Here is a 21,643-nt window from a genome sequence, read left to right as displayed (position 1 = left end):
GCCTCCCTTCCGGCGTTCGGGAGCCAAGGGTAGCGGATTTCCCAGAGACCCGCGCTGAGGGTCCCGGGCGGTCGCCGGGGCGGGCGGAGGCCCTGGGCCGCCCTCGTCCGCGGGCAGCCGCGCCCGCCGCTTTGTCCCGCGGTGCTGGTGCCCGTGGGGACCCTTGCACCCGGAGTCGGCTCACGCCAGGAGCGGGCCGAGCGCTTCCCTCGCGGTGCTGTTCTGTAGTGTGTGTGGGGAGGGAGTTTACAAAACTATCGGCAAAGTGAGGATTTTGGTTGCCCCTGGCGATTGCAGATTTGTAAGTTCAGTAACTACACGTGATGTAGTTCCCAGTCTTTTCTCAACTTTTAAATTTTTCTGCGTCGGCTCATATTAAAACTTCAGTATTTTATGTAGCTATTCATGTTAGAGTATTGGACTATTTTCCAGACCAGTAAATGGTTGCTGAACCTAACACTATAGTAGCCTTTTGCGGGAACTTGTCTTAGTTGTTGCCCAATGTTGTAACGCACAATCCAGTTTGAAGTAATTAAGTGTGAGATAGGAAAAGCGCATGAGGAACTCTGCATTTTATCTTCTTTCCTTGGAAATCACATGTACCCCTTTCTGATCGATAAAACTTTTTGTTTGCTAGAGCATGCTGGCTTTAGGGTAGTCGTACAGAGTATGGTTCCAATGTGACTTCATGTTGTATTTTGGACAAGCTGTCTGTTGTAGTGGAAAAGGACAAAATTTGGGATCAGGACTCCCTGCTAAGCTAGTTATTTGCTGTGTACGTTACTCCCCCTTTCTAAGCTTCAGTTTTGTTATCTTTAAAATGGGAAATGTTTATTTCCTACATAGGTACAATGAGAACATGGGTGCCTGCCCCCTAGCAACTGCCCCCTAGCTAATGTTGGTAAATATGGCTCTGACTTCCCGCCCCCACCTGCCTCGATTGAGGAGCAGGTTTTACTTTGATGAGTTCTAATGAGAACAGCCCCGAGTTTGTTAGCTTTGGGGAGCTGACTGAAACGGCAGCATCACTTGCCTAAGTTTTAATGACTTATGTTCCTCTTGTGAAAAAAAGGAACTGTAGTTTACACTCAGAAATGAATCTGGGTTTCTTTTTCTTTTTTTGTAGTTTGGAAAACTGGCTTGATAATTTAAAATAACTTTGGCTTACACCAATTTATGTATGTGAGAAAATGTTAGATAGGGTGTTTGACGTTGATAGACATTAAGGTACAGTTGGGATGTGTTTCGATGAAATCCACCATATTGTATTACTGCATTTTAGGATAGTTGTGCTTAGTATTAGAGGTAAGAGGTAAAAAATGGACAGGGTAGACTTCATGTAGGGTATAGGAGTTCTCCTGGACTTCGAATGGTGAACAAAACCTATAGAGAGGGAATGCAGTGGAAATTCAAAATCAGACACTGGCAAGAGCAAAGGTGCAGAGCTAGGTATATTCATGGTATTTCTGGGTGACAAAGTTAAGGAATCTGGAGAACATGGTTGATTTTTGGCGATAGAACAAAGTTAGATTGGAAAGGCAGGATTAGGTCAGATTTTGGAAGGCTTGAATGTTAAGGGCGAAGAGGGAGAGCTTTCACTTTTTATACTGCTGTTAGCAGGATAAAATAGGGAGCTGTTGAATATTTTTGAAATAAAGTGGTTTTTGGTCAAAGGATGCAAAATTTCAGTTACGAGAAATAAATTAGAGATCTTTGACATGAGAAAGATAGCTATAGTACAACATGGTGACTATAGTTAACAATATATTGTATTTTTGAAAAATACTGTGAGAGGGCATATAAAATGTGCTCACTACAGAAATGATGTGAGGTAATGCATATATTAGCTAGATTTAGTCATTCCACAATGTATATATTCTTCAAAACATCATGTTGTATGTGAAAAATACATTTTTGTTTGTCAATTAAACAAATTAAAAAAAAAAAAAAAAACCCAAAGTGGTATATTAGGAAGGTGAATCAGGAGAGTGGATTGGAAATAGGAAAGATTGGAAGATAAACCATAAGGGATAAGAAATAGGAAAGACCGGAAGATAAGCCATAGGGGATAGATTTTGAAACAGAGTGCTGATTGTGGGCAGGTGAAAAGAGGGAATAACATGACTGATATTAGGAAGAAATGATTGCCAGGACTTGGTAATGATTGATTACAAGATAGGAAACAGAAGGCAGAGAGGTAGCTTTCCCTAATCTGAGCCTGGGCAAATGATGTTTGTGTCATTGACGGAAATAAAACAAATTGGAAGAGGAGCAATTTGTGGAGAAAGTAATGAATTTGACTTAGGAGGTGATAGGAGGAATGTTTAGTATTTAGTTGAGAACATTTCTTTTTACTAGTTTTAATGGACATTTTCAAACGAACAAAAGTAGAGAGAATTGTGTAATAAGTCCCATGTTTCTATCATTCACCTTCAGTGATTTTCATCAGTTTTCATCTCTCTTAACTATTGGGGAGAGTATGGTGGAACGTTTTAAAATAAATCCCAGATAATATACTGTTCAATTGAGGACCTTTCCCTTTATGTCCTTCTGTCTCTCAGGTTTTATTTGTGAGTTTATACTTTGTACTAAAAAACATTTTTTTTTTGTCTTTTTTGTGACTGGTAAGGGGATCGCAACCCTTGGTGTGGTGTTGCCCACACCGCGCTCAGCCAGTGAGCGCACCGGCCATCCCTATATAGGATCTGAACCCGCGGCGGGAGCGCAGCTGTGCTCCCAGCGCTGCACTCTCCCGAGTGCACCATGGGGCTGGCCCGTAAAAATCATTTTTTGCCGAGTTCCAATATTTGTTTCAGTTTGGAGAGTTTGGAAAATAGAGAAAAGTATTAAGGAAAAAAAAATCATCTGTAATCCAACTTTTGAGACATTCTACTGTCAACATGTGACAGTAGTAGTGGTGATAGTTTTGTATCTGGTTTTCTTTATTCGCATCTTCAGTCTTCAAAGACATTTTGTGGATATATCATAAGTAAATACTATTTTTCTAACCAGATTTTTAACATTTAAAATATTTTTATAGGTTTTCCATTTCTTATATAGCCAATGTTCCACATTTGAGGAACTCAGACTAAAAGTTTTGGTATGGGTCAGATTAGATTTGAGCATAATAAGAGGATTACTTTGTGAAAATAATTTGTAGAAGGAACATAAATAAGGAAATTGAATTGTTTGATGAGTGAACTTTAAGGAACTAACTGAATTTTTTTCAAGTCAAATCTAATTCTGTCTTGCAACTGGGATTGCTTTCTGAATCTTAAATACATAGTTGTTTTAAAAGAAATATAAAAGAAATGTAATAATTCCTTATCTTGATCATCAGATAATTACATTGTCTGATTTAGAATGTGATTACATTAATGCTAGATCATGTTGCTCAAAATTAAACAAGGTAAGACATTTCTTTGCTCATTTTCTGGCACTGAAGATGGTTCTTCATTTTCTGTATTAGAGATTATTATAGATAATCAACATGTATTTTAATTTTAGAGAGCGTGTTGTTTCTTATTCATTGGAATGTTGGTAGAACTGCTGTGTTTTGCAATATTTTAATATGTAAAACATATTGAAATTATGCTAGAAGATCTGACTTGAAATTTTGTTTCTTTACTCTGGATGCTCCTTGTCCCCTTGTCTACAGTGGACATCATTACTCAGACTAGGCAAACGTTCATTAAGAGGGTAATTGTTTTTGTCTTCTGTGTCCAAACCCCCTCCTCCCACTTGTGGAAGAAGCTCAGTCTGTCTTTTGTTGAATGAAAGAAGACCTTTCTTGTGTGACTTGCTGAGAAGTGGACTTAGTTTATTTAGTTGATTTGTTTTAAAGGCCTTTTTTACCTTTAGTATATATAGTCAGAACTTTATATTGGCAAAAATACTCTGAATTGCAGAGCTTGTCTAGGTACAGGGAAACCAGTTGGCCCGGATTCATTTTGTGAGATGAGCAGACAGCTTTCTGGATGAAAGTTCATATAAAAGTACAGTGCTGAAAGGTGCTTTTGGCTTGACCTAAAAATGATTGCCATGTGTCTTCCACATCTTCAGACTACTTAAGTTTCTCTGACCCATAAAGAAAATAAAGTTATACTTTGTTTGGAAGAGTATAGCTATGGAAAGTTAAAATTTCTAGGGCTGGCCCAGTGGCGCACTCGGTAGAGTGCGGCGCTTGGGAGCGCGGTGGCACTCCCGCTGAGGGTTCAGATCCCATATAGAGACCGGTCCACTCACTGGTTGAGCGCGGTGTGGGCGCGACACCGAGGGTTGCGATTCCGTTACCGGTCACGAAAAAAGACAAAAAGGAAAAAAAAAAATTTGTAGTTAACTATATTCCTGCTCGTCTTTAGAAGAATGATAGATTTCTAAAAATCAAGTAGATTTTATTTCTCTTTATATTTCTTGCTTACTCAATGTTTTAGATGCTTTGTGGGCTTTCTTTTATAAAAGTAAAAATCTACATACAAAACATTTCCTGTATTCTTCTACTGAGAAAGTTACAACTTGGATTTGAAGTTAAGTAGTGTTTTTTTTTTTTTTTTAAGATGACTGGTAAGGGGATCTTAACCTTTGACTTGGTCTTGTCAGCACCACGCTCTCCCAAGTGAGCAAACCGGCCATCCCTATATAGGGATCCGAACCCTGTGGCTTTGTTGTTATGAGCACCACAGTCTCCCAAGTGAGTCATGGGCTGGCCCAAAGTTAAGTAGTTTTTAAATGCTAAGTTTTATTTTTGTGAAAGTTATACTTGTACACAACTAAAGTCAATGGTACTGTGAAGTTTATAGTGAGAAAGAATACTCTTCTCCTGACCCCTTTAAATCTCATCTGTCTTGCTTTTTAGGTGCAACTGATTTCAGCATTTGTGCTGTTAATTTCTTTCTGGTATTTATATCCATATTTCTCTTTTATATGCTTGCACTGCTAATTCTTCATTTGTTAATTTTAGTTTTCCTTTTTCTTCAAATGCAGAAGTAAGATTTGTTAATTTTAAATATTATCTACTGACTTCTCAGTACGGTAGAGAAAGATTTAGTTGTTAGGTACCCGTTTTCTTAAACGTGTCCTCTTCCATCTTTCTGTTTTCCTTTTTATTCATATTCAGTGTTTACATCATTATGGTGTACTATTGCATTGTAATTATGTACATTTTTTTGATTGCTGAGCCTCATAGAAGACAGTGATCATATTTTTCTTTCTTTTGTTTTTTTCTGGGTAGCTTTGTCTTTCCCAGTGTTAATAGTTGTCACATTTCTTTACTTTCTTAGTTTTCTATTTACCTATTACTAAGTCTTTTCAAAAACATCTATAAAGCCCTTCAGTACTATTTTCTACATGGTAAAAGGTATTAAAATAATCTATCATTTAATTTTTTTCGCAGGTGACATTTCTCCTCGAGACCCCCATCCTCTTGTACTCTGAACTGGTTGCTCTTCTGGCTGTTTCACAGTTTTCATTCTGGGATTCTTGTTCTGGATCCCCTGATTCTTGGATCTCATGTCTTCTTTCTTCGTGGCCTACTACCTCATTTTGCCTGAGAAGCCTCTTGAAATATGGTACATGGGAATTCAATTTTGGGCCTCTGTGTCTGAAAATGTCTTACCCTTACCCTTGATTAATAGTTTGTCTGAGTACAGAGTTTTAGGTTGGAAAAGATTTTTCTTTCAGAATTTTAAAGATATTGTTTGGGCTTCTGACTTTCAGTGTTATTCAAGTTGAGAAGTCTGTTATCATTTTGATTTATTATCCTTTTTAATAGCTCACTCTCTCTTGTCCTCTCTACAGAAGTTTTAGAGTCTTTTGTTTATCCTCTGTGTTTTGAAATTTTGCAGTGGTGTACCCTTGTTTAGGCCTTTTTCATTTGTTGTTTTGGACTTCTTATAGGCTCTTTCTTTGTGGGAAATATTCTTTTATTCTTTCTTTGATAACGTCTTCCCCCCTTTTTTTCTCTCTTCTTTTCCTACAACTTTATTAACTAGATAGTTGATCTGCTAGATTGATCTGCCAATTCTTTTTTCTTATTTTTATTCCTTTGGGTTTTTCAACCTTTTTCATTTTATGATTTCCTCTGCTTTATCTTCTGAATTTTCTAGTAAATATAGCATTTAGGTTAAAATTTTAATTTCTAAGAGTTTTTTTCTCTTAATTCATATTTGACTCTCTTAGTTCTCTGAGAATACTGATTATAATACTTTTGAAATTTTCTTGAGCTTCCTACATTATATGTTTCCTCCAAGTTCCTTTCCCTTTGTTTTTTTCCTCCCTCTTTCTTTCATTTTTGAGGCTTTTCTCAAATTTCTGATATATGGCTATCTGTATTTAAGGGTAAAGCAGTACAGTGCTCATTGAAAGCTTCTTGGGTGGTCTAGGCTTGTTAGTTGATTAGTATACTTCTCTGTAGGGTAATTGGTGGCTACTTGGACTCTTGTTGGGTACTTAAAATAGCTGGGTTTTGTAGGTATTTTCTCTTGAGCTACTTAAGTTACTCCAGAGAAGGATACTGTAAGTTCCTGCCTGGGGTATATAAGCCCTAGGGCCAGTGTTCTGACAAGTTAGGGGATGAACATATCATTAAGGAGGGAAGAGACAGAAAACAAAGGGCTTGGTCGGAAGTCAGTAAACCAAACATCATGAGGTTAAGTAACACTTCCTGAAACTCATGTGTCTGTGTAAAACAAAGATGACTGTGGCCCACATTGAGAAATCCAAAGTCTGGAAGCTACTGCTGTAGTGTCTGATAGCTTGGAAAGTAGTAGTAACAACAGCTAACATTTTTTTTTTTTTTTGTCTTTTTCCATGTCCGGCAACGGTTCGCAACCCTCAGTGTTGCCCCCGTACCGGACCGGGACCGGCAACGGGATCGCAACCCTCGGTGTTGCCCCCGCGCCTCGCTCAGCCAGTGAGCGGGAACCGGTCTGTATGTGGGATCCGAACCCTCGACGGGAGCGCCGCCGCGCTTCCCCAAGCGGCGCACTAGCGCAGTGCGCCACCGGGCCAGCCCCAACAGCTAACATTTTTTTGAGTACTTACTGTGCATGTGGCTTACATATGTTATTTCATCTAATTTTCTACAACAACTTCTTAAGGTAGGTATTATCTCCATTTTATAGATGAGAAAATTGTGGCATACACAGAGTAGGTAACTTTTCCCAAGATTGCACAGCTAATAAATAGGACATAGCATGCATTCCATTCTAGGCTTGTTTGACTTTGCAGCTCACACTTGTAAGCATTATACTAAATTGGTTACACTTTTTGAAATGAATATTACATATGGGAAAGTTCCAATTGAGTGCAAGTTAGGTTTAAGGCCCAGAAAATCTCTACTACTTTGTTTCCAAAAAATATCTGAAATCTAAATGCAAGCTACACTGTGCCTGGGTTTACACTATATTGCTCTGCTGCTGTGTAGCTGTGTGAGCTCGGAGGATTTACCTAATCTTTCTGAGTTTTGTTTTCCTCATTTCTGAAAGTGGGGAATACCAGTTTCTTTCATTAAAAGCTAAGTTCTACTAAAGGAATTAACATTAAAAGAAAAATCTGTACTCATAGGAGAGGAAGACTATTAATGAGTTGAGAATCCTGCCACAATAGATGTTGATTCATGAGAACTAGAAAATTACGTAGTGAACAAAGAGCATAGAAAAGGGCATAGGCCCCTACAAAGTCCAGGATTCTGGCATCCTGGTTCATTATATTTGGGCATCTTTTTTTTTTTTTTCCCCCTTTTGTCTTTTTTACTGACCGGTAACGGGATGGCAACCCTTGGTGTTGCGCCTGTACCGGGGACCGGCAATGGGATTGCAACCCTCGGTGTCGCGCCCGTACCGGGGACCGGCAACGGGATCGCAACCCTCGGTGTTGCGCCCGCACCGCGCTCAGCCAGTGAGCGGGAACCGGTCTCCACATGGGATCCGAACCCTTGGCGGGAGCGCCGCCGCGCTCCCAAGCGGCGCACTCTCCAGTGCGCCACCGGGCCGGCCCATATTTGGGCATCTTTGAGCTGTTACTTTAAAAAAAATTTTTTTTAATTCTTTTTTGTGACCGGCCGCACTGCGCTCAGCCAGTGAGCAGACTGGCCATCCCTATATAGGATCCGAACCCGTGGCGGGAGCGCTGCTGCGCTCCCAGCGCTGCACTCTCCTGAGTGCGCCACGGGGTCGGCCCTAAAATTTTTTTTTTATTCTGAATATGAAATGGATCTACAGGATTCTGGATATTGGGAAATGCTTAAGATTGATTTTTTTTTTTTTCCTTTTTGTCTTTTTTCGTGACCGGTAACGGGATCGCAACCCTCGGTGTCGCACCCGCACCGCGCTCAACCAGTGAGCAGACTGGTCTCTATATTGGATCCGAACCCTCGGCGGGAGCGCCGCCGTGCTCCCAAGCGCCGCACTCTACCGAGTACGCCACCGGGCTGGCCCTGATGTTTTGACTTGAAAGGCAGGATGCATATAGATGTAAACCATCCCAATTACAGTAAGAGGCTTTAGTGTAGATATTGGAATAGAAAGTAAATAATACTCCATTTTTTCCCTAGTTGTCATTCAAACTTTCTTAGTGAATGAATCTAAGCCTTTGTTTAGGATAAAACGTAATTGAAATTTAAGTGCTTTATTTATAAGCCATGCCTTGGTGTATTTGCACGGAGTAAGCAGTTACAGCAGTAAGCAAATCTGGGACATCTGAGTCTAAAAATAATCTTGGAAACAGTAGCTTATAAGTACTTTGTATATTCATTGATTTAGCTTCAAATAACATATACATGAGGAAGGACATAGCCGTGAGATGTAATACTATGTTCTCTCCTTGCAGTGGGTAATTCCAGAATTGATTGGCCATACCATCGTTACTATGTTAATGCTTGTTTCATTGCACTGGTTCATCTTCCTTCTCAACTTACCGGTTGCCACTTGGAATATATATCGGTAAGTAAGTTTGTTTACTGTTTTGTGTAAGGGCAGTTAAATTTTAAAAAACATTTTAACAGCCTCTTCTTTTTTCCGTAAAACACAGTAGTAAAATAAAGAACTGCAGAATGCTTCATTAAATCAGCATAAATTTTTGTTCATGTTGGCATACTGGGCAGATGGCAATTTGCGTGGTTCAGTCTTGTAGTAAAAACATAAATTTACATGTATAAATTTATAAAATATGTAATGTTGTGATGTCTAAAGACTTTTGAAGTGGTTTTTTTTTTTTTGTCTTTTTTGTGACGGGTAAGGGGATCGCAACCCTTGGTGTGGTGTCGCCCACACCGTGCTCAGCCAGTGAGCGCACTGGCCATCCCTATGTAGGATCCGAACCCGCAGCAGGAGCGTCGCTGCGTTCCCAGCGCCGCACTCTCCCGAGTGCACCATGGGCTCGGCCCTCGAAGTGTTTTTTTTTTTCCTTTTTGTCTTTTTTACTGACCGGTAATGGGATCGCAACCCTCGGTGTTGCGCCCGCACTGCGCTCAGCCAGTGAGCGGGAACCGGTCTCCACGTGGGATCCGAACCCTTGGCGGGAGCGGCGCCGCGCTCCCAAGCGGCGCACTCTCCAGTGTGCCACCGGGCCGGCCCTCGAAGTGTTTTTTTTTATTGCCTTAAATATTATTTTCCTTTAAGAATGGTCAAAAGCCTGAGGATATAAGGCCCTTGTTGTTTACATCTGCAGTTTTTAATTATCGTGAACTTGGAATACTCCAAAGAAAATTACATTTTAAAGCCTGCAAATTAGGTAACTTATCAAAATTTTTCACTTAATTTAGGAAGGTTGTTCAAAAATAGCTCAATGGAAGCACTAATTGGATATAATTTTATAGTTGGGCTATTGTACATAACGTTTTCTTGTGAAGAGCTGTGAAATAATCTTGACAAGCCTGGAATTATTTTTATGTTAATGGATTGCTGTTCTACTACATTTTAAAGTTTTATTTTAATTTTACGTGTGTCTAAGTTTTTTGCGTAAAACTACTCATTGGCTGATTTTTAAGCATGATGTTGTAAAGTCCAGTTAGAATAAAAAGGACAGAAGAGAAAAAGGGCTGGAGGAGGATAGGAAGCACATGAAAAGATAATGTAAGGCAGTAGAGATGAGGGAAGGAGTGGATTTGGGAGAATGATCTTGTAAAGATCATGAGACTAGAACCTGAGCTAGGGAAAAATTTTTAAATCTCTGTACCTCTTTTCTAGAGGGTAGGTCTCCTGGGGTAGAATTTTTTTTTTTTTTCTTTTAAGTTTCTTATTGTTCTCCTGTGATCAGTTTCGTAGACCAATACCCTAACCTGAGTTCAGTGCTGGGAGGAACACAGATTCCTTACACTTCTGGTGAGGGCCAGTCCCGTGAAGACTTTTAATACAGCTAAGTCTCCCTGTGGTCCCACTAAATGAAACACAAATTTGGGAGTGAGAGTGGCGACTGGAACCTCTAAGACGGTGGATCTTAATGATATCCCAGACCACACTGTCAGTCATATCTACTAGAATTAAAAATGTGCTAGAGGAAGAAGAAGGTTTGGCATAATTTTTTTATATAGTAAAGACTGTGATAGAAGGCTCTATGAAGTCAATCAAGTCCAGTGATTCCATTTTCCTATAATTATGAAATAAAGATCATGTGTATTTATTGCCCTGATAACTAAAGTGATAGTCTCTGTCTGCTGGGTACATGCTTACCTCCTATTTAAAAAGGTTAAAAAAAATCAATAGATTGATCTTTTGTTCTTTTCAGACCACTGTACTTCATGCTATTGGGTCTACAGACATATATGAAATGGACTCTATCAGGACAAAGAGGCAGAACATTGAATAACAAAATATGCTAGTTAAATAAGGGTTGTCCTAAGGCAAGTGTAAAGTAGTTGCCAGATGAATAATGAGGATACTAAGGGTTTATGGGTTGGGAGGAAAGTTGGATTACTGGAAGAGTTTCAAAGAGGCAGTGGTGTCTGAGCAGAGCCTCATAGGATGGAAGAGCTTTGACAGAGAGGAGTGGGGATGAGAATTCCCCCGTGTTCAAAGAATAAGGGGAGAGGTAGAAGGGAAGGCTTGTACAAACACAAGGGATAGTGAAGGACCATTAGGCTGAAATTATGTAGATGGAGGACTGGTAATAGACGAAGCTGGAAAAGTCAGTTTGGGTGGGTCACAGAGAATCTTGAATGCTGGTCCAACGAGTTTATATATAAATGTGGCTCCTGGTAGCATAAAATCCACCCATTTTAAGTGTACTATCAATATGTTTTTACCATATTTATAGTTTTATGCAACCATCACCACAGTCTATTTTAGAACATTCTTATCACCCAAAAAGAAGCCCCAAACCCATTAGCAGTTGTCCCTACTCCCTGTCCTCCCTAGCTGCAGGCAGCCACCATTCTATATTGTCTCTAAATCTTACCTATTCTGAACATACATATCATATAAAGGGGATCAATATGCGCTCTTTTATGACTGGCCTCTTTCACTTACCATAACATTTCAAAGTTCATCCATGTTGTAGCATGTATTAGTACTTCATTCTTTTTTATTGCTGAATAATATTTCATTGTGTGAATATACCACATTTTGTTTATCCATTTGTAATTGATGGGCATTTGGGTTGTTTCCACTTTTTGCCTATTATGATTAATTGTCCTAGAACATTCATGTGCAAGTTTTTGTATAGACATATTTTCATTTCTCTTGGGTAGATACCTAGGAGTGGAATTACTGAGTCATATGATAGCTTGATATTTCATCTTTTGAAGAACTGCCTGAGTGTTTTCAAAAGGAGCTGTGCTATTTTACATTCTCGCCAACTGTGTGTGAGGGTTCTAATTTCTCTACATCCTTGCCAGCACTTGTTATTTTGTGTCTTTTTTGTGTTAGCCATACTATTGGGTGTGGAGTGGGTATCTCACTGTGGCTTCAATTCACATTTCCTTAATGACTAATGATATTGAATATCTTTTAATTTGATTATTAGTTGTTCATATATCTTCCTTGCTTTATATGTTTTCAAGCAGCTAAGTTGACATAAAATGAATTATGCTTTGGGAAGATTTTTCTGGAAGCATTGTGTAGTAATGATTGGATGGAGAAGAGCCGGGAGGTAGGGAAACCAGTTCAGAGACCAGGAGTCAGTAACATAGTGCTGGAAAAGGGTTGTGATAGTGGGAATAAAAATGAGACGACTACATAGTTGGTGGTAGTAAGAAAGAATAGACAAGAGTTTAATGGACTGGCTATGAAAGATGAGAAAGACAGAAGTCAGAATTGGGTAAGAGGAAATTTTTTAGGACCACTAAGGAAATGTTGACACTCTCATTCCATCACCTACAAGTCAGAGGATAAGACTGAGACTATTTGGAGATGTTATCTGGATATTCAAATGAAAATACCTTCTATTCAGCTATAGATGGGCTACTAGAATTTGGAAGAGAATTTAATATTTTAGGAACTCAGAGAGGCCTTTGCATTTCACAGAAGTGCCAACTGAGAAACTGTGTGGCAAGGGTGAGAAACCCAAGGTAGTACGGGAGGAAGCTTAGACCTGAGAGCAGGAAGAGGTCATGACCAATGCTAAGTTAGGGCAAGTAAATACACAAATGGCACAGCTTGGATATTGAAGCCCAGACACTTAAACTCATTGATCCTCTCAAAGTAACTCAATTTACTTAATTTCCCCATTTTTCTAAAGAAGTTTCTAAGAACTTGATAAAATTGGTTTGGTTTTGGAGCTTCTCTTTTTTGGGGGGGTGGGTAGGGTGGGGTGGCTGCCCAGTATGGGGATCTGAACCCTTGACCTTGGTGTTATAACACTGTGCTCTCACCCACTGAGCTTTGGAGCCTCCTTTAACCTGTGTGTAATGGAAAAGGGCTAGCTTGGTAGTTTTCTACAGAAGATAGATAAGAGTCTCAAATATCCTTCTCTGGAATGTTACTGTTTTTGTTTCAGAGGGCACAAAATCATACCAAAAATTAACAGTTTTATAACTTCCAGAAGAAAACTAAGTAGTAGTGCATGACATCATCATATTACTCTGTTCATATTTGGTCTGAATTTAAGGCTTCTGTGATTGCTTCACTTTTAAAGGTTAATTATTATTGGTTACTTATATTGGTTTTTGACTATTTATGTTGATGATTTGATTTTCCTTCCAATGTGTGTATCCTTTAATTTATCAGGTTCATTATGGTGCCAAGTGGTAACATGGGAGTGTTTGATCCAACAGAAATACACAATCGAGGGCAGCTGAAGTCACACATGAAAGAAGCCATGATCAAGCTTGGTTTCCACTTGCTCTGTTTCTTCATGTATCTTTATAGGTGAGTTGTTTTTTTTTTTTTTAAACTCCTGGCATTTTCCTAGATGCCACGTCTACTTCTGTGGATGAGATATTACTATGGGGATTTTGCATTGATGTTGCAGGTCTTTTGGGTATATGTGAATTTCTTGTGGCTATGTAGGTTTTTCATGTATATCACTGAATCAGCATGTCTGACCTACAGTAGAGTTACTCTGCAGTGTCTCAGTTATTCTTTAGCTGTTGAGGCTGTCAACATGCTTAAGATTGTCTTTGCTATTCTTTTTCTGGCCTAGTATCTAGCTGTGAGGTTCCACTGCATGGGTCTCTGGGGATCCTACCACTGGCAGCAGCTCTCAACAACTTGTATCCAAATTGGGCTGTTCTTTCTTGGCATTTAGGGATTTAGGTGTAATGCTGATTCTCCAGCACGCTAAGTGATCTGTTCTGGTAAAATTGCATCAGTCTTCCAGTTATAACACATTGGAAATAAGAATTAATATGAAGATTGTCTGTCAGATACTGGACACCTTATGTAGTCCTGTTTTAAACTTAAATTTATTCCTTGTGTTTTAGAGATGAACATGCTGCCTTTTCCTTTGTCCATCATAGACCCTTAGAATAGAGCAAAGGAGAGAAAACATATTCACGTGTATATGATTCGATAAAACCTTTTTTTTTTTTTTTTTTTTTTGTCTTTTGTCTTTTTCCGTGTCCAGCAACGGATCGCAACCCTCAGTGTTGCCCCCGTACCGGACCGGGGACCGGCAACGGGATCGCAACCCTCGGTGTTGCTCCCGCGCCTCGCTCAGCCAGTGAGCGGGAACCGGTCTGTATGTGGGATCCGAACCCTCGGGCGGGAGCGCCGCCACGCTTCCCAAGCGGCGCACTATCCAGTGCGCCACCGGGCCGGCCCCGATAAAACCTTTAAGAAGCTGGAAGACAGGTTGACCTTTGTGTCAAAGCTTTAACTAGATCATTCCTATTTTTTTTTCCTAAGTAAATTTTAATTTTTCACATAGGCATAATTAGGAAAAACCTGTACTTATTTTAACTTTTACCACTCAGAAGATTCCTAGTGATTGGAGACTATATAGAAATAGCAGTTTTTAAAAATTGCTATTTTGTCTGAAATAGTTTAGAATCAGATCCATTTTATTTAGCATCTGCCTGACAATCCTTCCACTGTGCTAAATCCACCCAGTAGTGTAGATTAGATTAAAATTAGGGTTTAGATGGTTTCCTCTTCACCATTCACCCCACCCCACCCCCACCCCAAACTCTATACCAGGATCACCATTCATCTTATTTGCTTTTCTGTATTTTAAAAACTAGGACAGAAATAGCACACCAGTATCAATCTCTTATTCTCATACCTGACCTCAGTGCTAATGTGCTTAATTTTTAATCCAAGTATTAAAGATGAATAAAGAGGGCCGGCCCGGTGGCGCACTGGAGAGTGCGCCGCTTGGGAGCGTGGTAGCGCTCCCGCCGAGGGTTCGGATCCCATGTGGAGACCGGTTCCCACTCACTGGCTGAGCGTGGTGCGGGCGCGACACCGAGGGTTGCGATCCCGTTACTGGTCAGTAAAAAAGACAAAAAGGAAAAAAAGAAGATGAATAAAGAGCATAGAAATTTAATATTAAGAACATAATGATATACCTCTTCCCACTTTTATTTCTTTTTTAGGTCAAATAATATGAAAGTATCTTTACCATCATATATGTTCTCTTATATTTGTCTATTTCTGAAGAGACAAAAAATAAGCTAGTATCAACTAGCTAAGATTATCCTTTCTTCACCCTCCCCACCTCTACAGGTTTTTTGCTGTAAACCAAAGCAGACATTGTCTGGGTCTTGGTAACATGAGCTTTCTTAGGGTAGTGCTGTAGGTACAGACTGTGCAGTCACACTTTGGGGAGTAAATGCAGGATTGGGGAGCAGTATCTTGCTTAGTAGACTTGAAGTCTTAGGATTTAAAGATGCATAAGAGTTTCTGAGCTCTCAGTTGTCGAATTTAAAGTAATGGGAAGATGGACTGGAGGAATCAAGAAGCAATTTGGGAGCAGGTTTAGGGTATGGTTCTTTACGACTAAGTAAGATAGGCACCCTATGTCACTGGTTTGCCTGGGCAGCCGCATTCCTCATTTTGGTGCATCCTTTCCTTCCATCTCTCTTCCCTTCCCCTCCTTTTTCAGCTTGTCATCTTCACCCACATTGCTATTACCCTTACCCCTTGGCATCACTCATAGTTCAAGGGGTCAGGATGAAAGAGCAGTCTCAGATGTCTTGTAACACCTTTCTCTTGGCTTTTGGTTGCTGTTTTTTAAAGTAATTTTATTACCAAATCAACAGCTTTTGATTGCAAGGATTTTATGCTGCTCCTCTTTGTATCTCTTGCATGCCACACCTTTTCTTTTTCTCCCTCTACACCCTGTGATCTGATCCTGCCTGGTTTCTGTGTTGCCTCAAGTACTGTGACGGCTGGCAAGGGGTTAGGAATTCTGCCTTAAGGAGCATGAGAAACAGTAGAGAAGTGATGCTGGTGATGCTGGAGCCTGAGAGACACATGGGCAGGGGAAGGAAAGGGGCTTAAGGAGCAGGGCAGGAAAATGTGGAATTACGTGTGTGTTCGGAAAACACATTTTCCTTAACAATTCAGGTATTTGGGGGTATTCTGGGGTTTTTTAAAGTTTAAGAAAGTGCCAGATCTTTTAAAATTTGATTTGTCACAGAATAGTGCAGAATTTTTATTCCTTTTCCGTCTTCTACCTCCCTTTACCCTGAAAGTCCTTGCACAGTTGTGCTTGATCCATGTGAAGGATGATTTCTTTGTGCCTGCCACACCTTGCATGTTACCTTGCACATAGGAGACATGCAAAGCTTATTAAATAGAATTAATGTTGTGAAAGAATGCTCAACTTCTTTAGAGACTGGTGGAATCTATGCTTTTGGTTTTTTGGTTAGGGGCTAGCTTAGCAGAATCTGAACTCCACCACTTACTGTGTGACCTGGGGCTAGTTTCTTAACTGTGTTTCCTTCAGTTTCTCATCTGAAAATGGGATATTTATAATAACCTACCTCATCAAGTTATATGGACTGAGATGTAATACACGTAAAGCACTTAGGTTTATGCTGACCTATAGTAAACTCTCAAAAATCTTTCAAAAATATTAGCTACTACCTAAACAATTTTCCCAAGTCACCGTACATGGGAGTCTGTAAAATATTACACATTAAGGTATTACACTTTACAAGTGAGCAATCACTTGCTTCAGAATCAAAAAAGGCACCAAATTGTCTTTGCTGATTTCGGCTTATGCCTGTCAGATTTATGGATAAGAAAAATGACTGTTTAAAAATCTATAGTCCAGTTGTCTTCATAAAGTAGACTCGTATCTAATCTGAGTTAAATGACCATTTCTTTTACAGAAATGATCAAAATAGTGGAACATCCAAAATCCAGCAGGCCACAACAGGGCATTTTTGTAGAAATGTAATCAAAACTTACAAGTTAACTTCAGCCAACACCACCAGGCTACAGTGTACAGTTTAGTTCAGTTCAAATGAGTACAGTTAGCTTAATAAGTATTAAATTTACTCATATGTAGTTGCAAAAGTAACACAAATTTAGGTATTTTATTCAGTCTTTACAATTTTGGGAATACTTTTTGATGAAGGCACTAACAGTGTCTGAGGCCCAGCAGAAATCTAAGGCTGAATTTTTGGGCAAAATCTTGTAATTAATTTTCTCAGAATTGTATGGGCTGGATGAGATGATGATAACATATTCTTGTACACTGTAACAGCAGCATTTTTGCTTGGAACCTTAGCCGTTTTAGAGTTAGGTACCATGGAAACTAAAGTTAGTTGGTTGTCATCCTTTTCTTTTTTTCTTTTTTCTATTTTTGCCCTCATATATTACTAAACTAGTTTCTGACCCTTTTGTCAGTCCCATTGTTTCAAAAAAATTACTGTATTCAGATGCCAGCCAATAAATTGTCACATAATGAAAAATGATATCAACATTCATTGTAAGGTTTAATAAAATTAACTTCGCACCAAAAAAAAGAAAAATGTATTAGCGACTACTGCTGCTCTGTGTTGTGGACTTAGTACATTTAGTATGGCTAAATTTGGACAACCAATCACTTATACCATTAGTAACGCAAGGGTATTTCTGTGTATTTTAGTCACAGATCTCAGCAGAGCAAGGCTGATTCTGGTATTTAAAAGGAAAGGATGATTTTGTTATTGTTTGTGGTAGTTTTAATAGAGTGTTTATTGGGTGACTGCTATGTGTCAGACACTGTGTAAGGCACTTCAAATGACACAAAGGTGCAGCACAAAATCTCTACAGTAAAAGCTTGGAGCTTGGTAATTGCAGTTCTGGGGTGTTAATATATTAGAACATGAAAGCAGTGATGCCTGGACCCTGCTCTCGTCTCAGCAGACCTCACAATCTGGTGGTAGAAACCCCCATGGAAGCCAGAGCATGCAGGAAGATGAAGAGCTGTGGAAGGAGGCTGTGCAACTGCCCTGGCCTGAGTCTGGCTTCCCAAAAGAGGCGGCTGAGAGCCTAGTCATGAAGCCTAAGTAGAAATTTACTGGGTTAGGGCCGGCCCGGTGGCGCACTGCTACAGTACGCCGCTTGGGAGGTGCGGCGGCGCTCCCGCCGAGGGTTCGGATCCCATATACAGACCGGCCGCTCACTGGCTGAGCGAGGTGCGGGAGCAACACCGAGGGTTGCGATCCCGTTGCCGGTCCCGGTCCGGTATGGGCACAACACTGAGGGTTGCGATCCGTTGCCGGTCACGAAAAAAAAAAAAAGACAAAAAAAGAAATTTACTGGGTTGATGGGAGTGGGATGGGGAGGAGGGATTTCCGGCATAGTATAGCAACAGTATGTGCAAAGATCTGGCTAGAGAATTAAAAGTTTATTTTTCTGGACATAGCTTATTTTTTTTTTTAAACTATGGCCCAACATTAGTTTTAAGTTATACTCCCCCTCACCGCTATTGCCAGTAACCCTTTTTTTAGTGAAAAAATAAGACATTGAGCGGTCTTAATATAGATGTTCTTTCCTTTAGGTGTAAATGATTGTTTTTGACTTAAATGAGTGTTCCTTGATGACCCTTATTTATACAAGTCTGGACAGACCAGACTCTGTAGGAACATTTGTAAGGAAATATTAGTAACGTTAATTTCTTCTTTCCACAGTATGATTTTAGCTTTGATAAATGACTGAAGCTGGAGAAGCCGTGGTTGAAGTCACCCTACACTACAGTACACAGTTGAGGAGCCAGAGACTACTTAAATCATCCTTAGAACTGTGACCATAGCAGTATATATTTTCCTCTTTGAATAAAAAACTATTTTTGCTGTATTTTTACCATATAAAGTATTTAAAAAACATGAGTTGAGTTTTTATAGATTTCTGGTTCTCAACTTTAGCCTGAACCCCAACACATGGAGGTGTTTTTCATCATCTGTATGTTGAAGATGGTTATTTGTATGTAGGAACAGGACTGCCAACCCAGCCGTGCATGCCAAAGTAGTAAAGGATGCAACTTAAAGGGAGAATTTAATAGATGAGCAAAGCTGCTCTTTAGGACTAATGAAAAGTCAGATTACAAATCAACACCGTTAATCTGGACAAAAGAAAGTTATCTTTTTTGCCTATATTGTGGCACCTTCATATACTTAATATGGTATAAAGATTTATGGGACTAAAAGGACTATGTCAGCTAAAAATCTTTTCATAAGAATGTTAACAGAAGATGACATTTCAAAATATATCTTTTTCTTTGTAGAATTTGTGAAACGTTATCAGCCATTTGCCCAGGTACAATGTAATTCCTGCTTATAGAAAGGAAAAATAAATCAAAAAAAGCAAGATTTTATCAAGAGCTTTCATTTAGAAGTCACTGCACAGTCATCCCACACCCATACAGTTCCACTGGTTCTTGCCAGGTCTTGTTTTTGTATTGTAATTGTTCCAATTGTATTTGATCTCTCTGATATATGTTTTAGGGGGTTTGGAGAGGTGATCTGGTAGAAGATGCTCATCAGATTAGAAGCAGGATTATGTCACTAATATTGAGCCTGTTCTCTTCTTAGTGCCAGGTTACCTACAGCCCTTCTGCACTGATTACTTTGTGAATTGGGAGACCCAATATAAGCCATTTCATGGACATAGCAATATCCAAACAAACTTGGTTCCTTGGACTATATTTGTAAACTCTTGCTGTTGATGAGAGCAGTTAACCTCCTTGGCTCCGTTTGCCAACGCTTGCAGGTTAAAGTGAATCTGGCAGTTTATCCTCAGTCCTAGGTTTGTGCTTTAATGTTGCTATCTTAAGCATTGGCATTTAGGCAAAACATGGCTGTGTTTTATGGCAGAGTCCAAAGGGATTATTCACTCTGATGAGACAGAATTGGGTGGCTAAATAAGGTGTGTGGTCCTTAGAAGATTAGAAGTTGCATGTCCTTTTGGCCCTGGACTAGGTCTAGCCTTGGCAGAAGCAAGGGAGCCACTGAGTTAAATTCCCTCTACAGATAGACCACGCTTCAGGAACGGAAGTAGTGAGTGCTCTGGCAACACAAGAAAGGAACAGATGAAATGGTAGGCAAAATAAACTTGGTTCTTTCCTCCTCTTTGGGAGAAATTGCTCCTTGTAATCTTATTTCTGCCAGGCAAAGGGCCAAGAAGCTGTAAGATAGAAGTTACTTTACTTGCATGTTTTTTTCTTACCTTTTCCCTCTGAGGCACCTTCTCTTTAAAAAACAGTTCCTTCCCTTTGCTGCACACCCCCCCCCATCCCCAACTTGCAGTGCCTCCAAATGTTCTGCTCAAGCTTTTAAAGCAATGAAGCTGTTGGAGAACTTAAATCGTTACAACTGAGACAGAAGCTACTTAAAGAAACTCAAAGGTGGTGGTGGTGGACTTTTGACCTATTCTTAATAACCAAAATAGAAACCCATGTAGTTGAGAGAGCTGAGCCTTTCAGCTGCCCGTTTACGTATAACGAGGCATAAGTTGCTGAGGCTGAGCAAATCAAAGGTGCCTTGTTTATAACAAAGGACAGGAGTGTTTTACTTCTGAAACATTACTGTGGTTAAAAAGAAAAACCCTTTTTTGCATTACTGATATCAAAGCCAGGAAAGGTGGGGCTCACTGTAGATTTTAATTTTTTAGGAGCTCTTCTACAAATTATAAAAAAGGGGGAAAGGCACTGACTTTAAAAAAGCTGTGGTTAAGATGCTAAAGGCTAATTTTCTATGCTTTTCATTGATTGGAGAGTTGCAGAGGACCTCAGAGATCATTTAATCTAACTTCATCTTTTTTTTCTTTTGTTGACTGGCTGGTACGGGGATCTGAACCCTTGGCTTTGGTGTTACAAGGCAGCCTCTAACCAACTTTGCTAACCAGAAAGAGAACTAAGGTCTAGAGATTGCCTGAGGTCTCAAAACTGTGAGCATCTGAAATCCTGATGTTTAGTCCAGAGTTCTTTCTCCCTTACCTAAATTCCTCTTCCCTGTATCTCTATAAAGGCAGTACCCAGGACCTCATCAGTGCAGACTACCATGGGGTGCTCCTGTGTGTGTATTTTTTATCTCTGTGTTGTCATTTTCCTTCCATCCTTTCAGTGGTAGCAGGTGCCCTTGCCAATCAGTGGAACCTCAGCTGAGAGAGCTATGGAAGCAAGATCCAAGATGCAGCTCAGTTCTTCAGAGTCTAGCAGGCCTTGCTCAGCTGCCTTTTCACACCAGCCACACAGATGACAGTGGAGTTAGGAATAAGTCTACATCTGCTTCCCTGGACCTGGTCTTTCTTTGAAGTTGAGAGCTAAGAAAGCTTCCCATGGTACTTTGTCTTCTGTGGCACTTACCACTGTCTGTCTGGTATTATAGTTATTTTTATGCACTTAATCCATCCTACTAAGTTGTATGCTCCTGGAGAGCAGAGTACACTCTTATTCATATTTGTATGTTCCTTCTCCTGGCACCTCAGTGCCTTGCACACAAACAATAAATGATGGTTGAATGAACAAGTATGTGTTGCCCTGTTGCTCTTTCAGCAAGAAGTCTGATGTTTTAAGTCAGAGAAGTAAGAAGCAGTGGAGGAACATAAAGTCCATCATCATTGTTTTAAAGGCAGTCCTGTGAAAATATTCTAAGACATGGTAGGCTAGGAAACTGCTGTATTTGGTCCACTTGAGACTGGTGAAATCAGCTTTGCTCACAGCATTTTGTCAGAGGTAGTTGTGGTGAAAAGTATCACGTACTAGGTGTAATTAGTTGTTCCAAAAAACTGAATAAACTTGTTCTAATATATAGAAATAGGCAGCAAGATGGAGAAGG

General features: G+C 39.8%; 1 protein-coding gene across 5 annotated transcripts in view; it reads left to right on the top strand.

Annotated features, from left to right (window-relative positions):
• The window catches only part of CNIH4 (cornichon family AMPA receptor auxiliary protein 4), a 21,875-nt gene extending 541 nt beyond the window's left edge, over positions 1-21,334 (top strand). Inside the window, exons 2-5 of one of the 5 annotated variants that reach the window (XM_008581349.1) lie at positions 3,341-3,409; positions 8,827-8,939; positions 13,161-13,301; positions 20,930-21,334. In XM_008581349.1, the coding sequence (XP_008579571.1) occupies positions 3,341-3,409; positions 8,827-8,939; positions 13,161-13,301; positions 20,930-21,119 (513 nt within the window). In that variant the 3' untranslated portion in view covers positions 21,120-21,334. Of the gene's footprint in view, positions 1-3,340; positions 3,410-7,015; positions 7,098-8,826; positions 8,940-13,160; positions 13,302-18,499; positions 19,176-20,929 lie in introns of those variants that run through there. The other 4 variants (XM_008581353.1, XM_008581352.1, XM_008581351.1 and 1 more) reach the window with 4 other exon arrangements.
• The last annotated feature ends 309 nt before the right edge of the window (positions 21,335-21,643 follow it).

Source organism: Galeopterus variegatus, unplaced genomic scaffold, assembly GCF_000696425.1.
Source record: "Galeopterus variegatus unplaced genomic scaffold, G_variegatus-3.0.2 Scaffold2333, whole genome shotgun sequence".
Lineage (NCBI taxonomy): Eukaryota > Metazoa > Chordata > Mammalia > Dermoptera > Cynocephalidae > Galeopterus > Galeopterus variegatus.
Note: the sequence above shows the minus strand (reverse complement) of the source record. Positions and strands in the feature narration are given on the sequence as shown.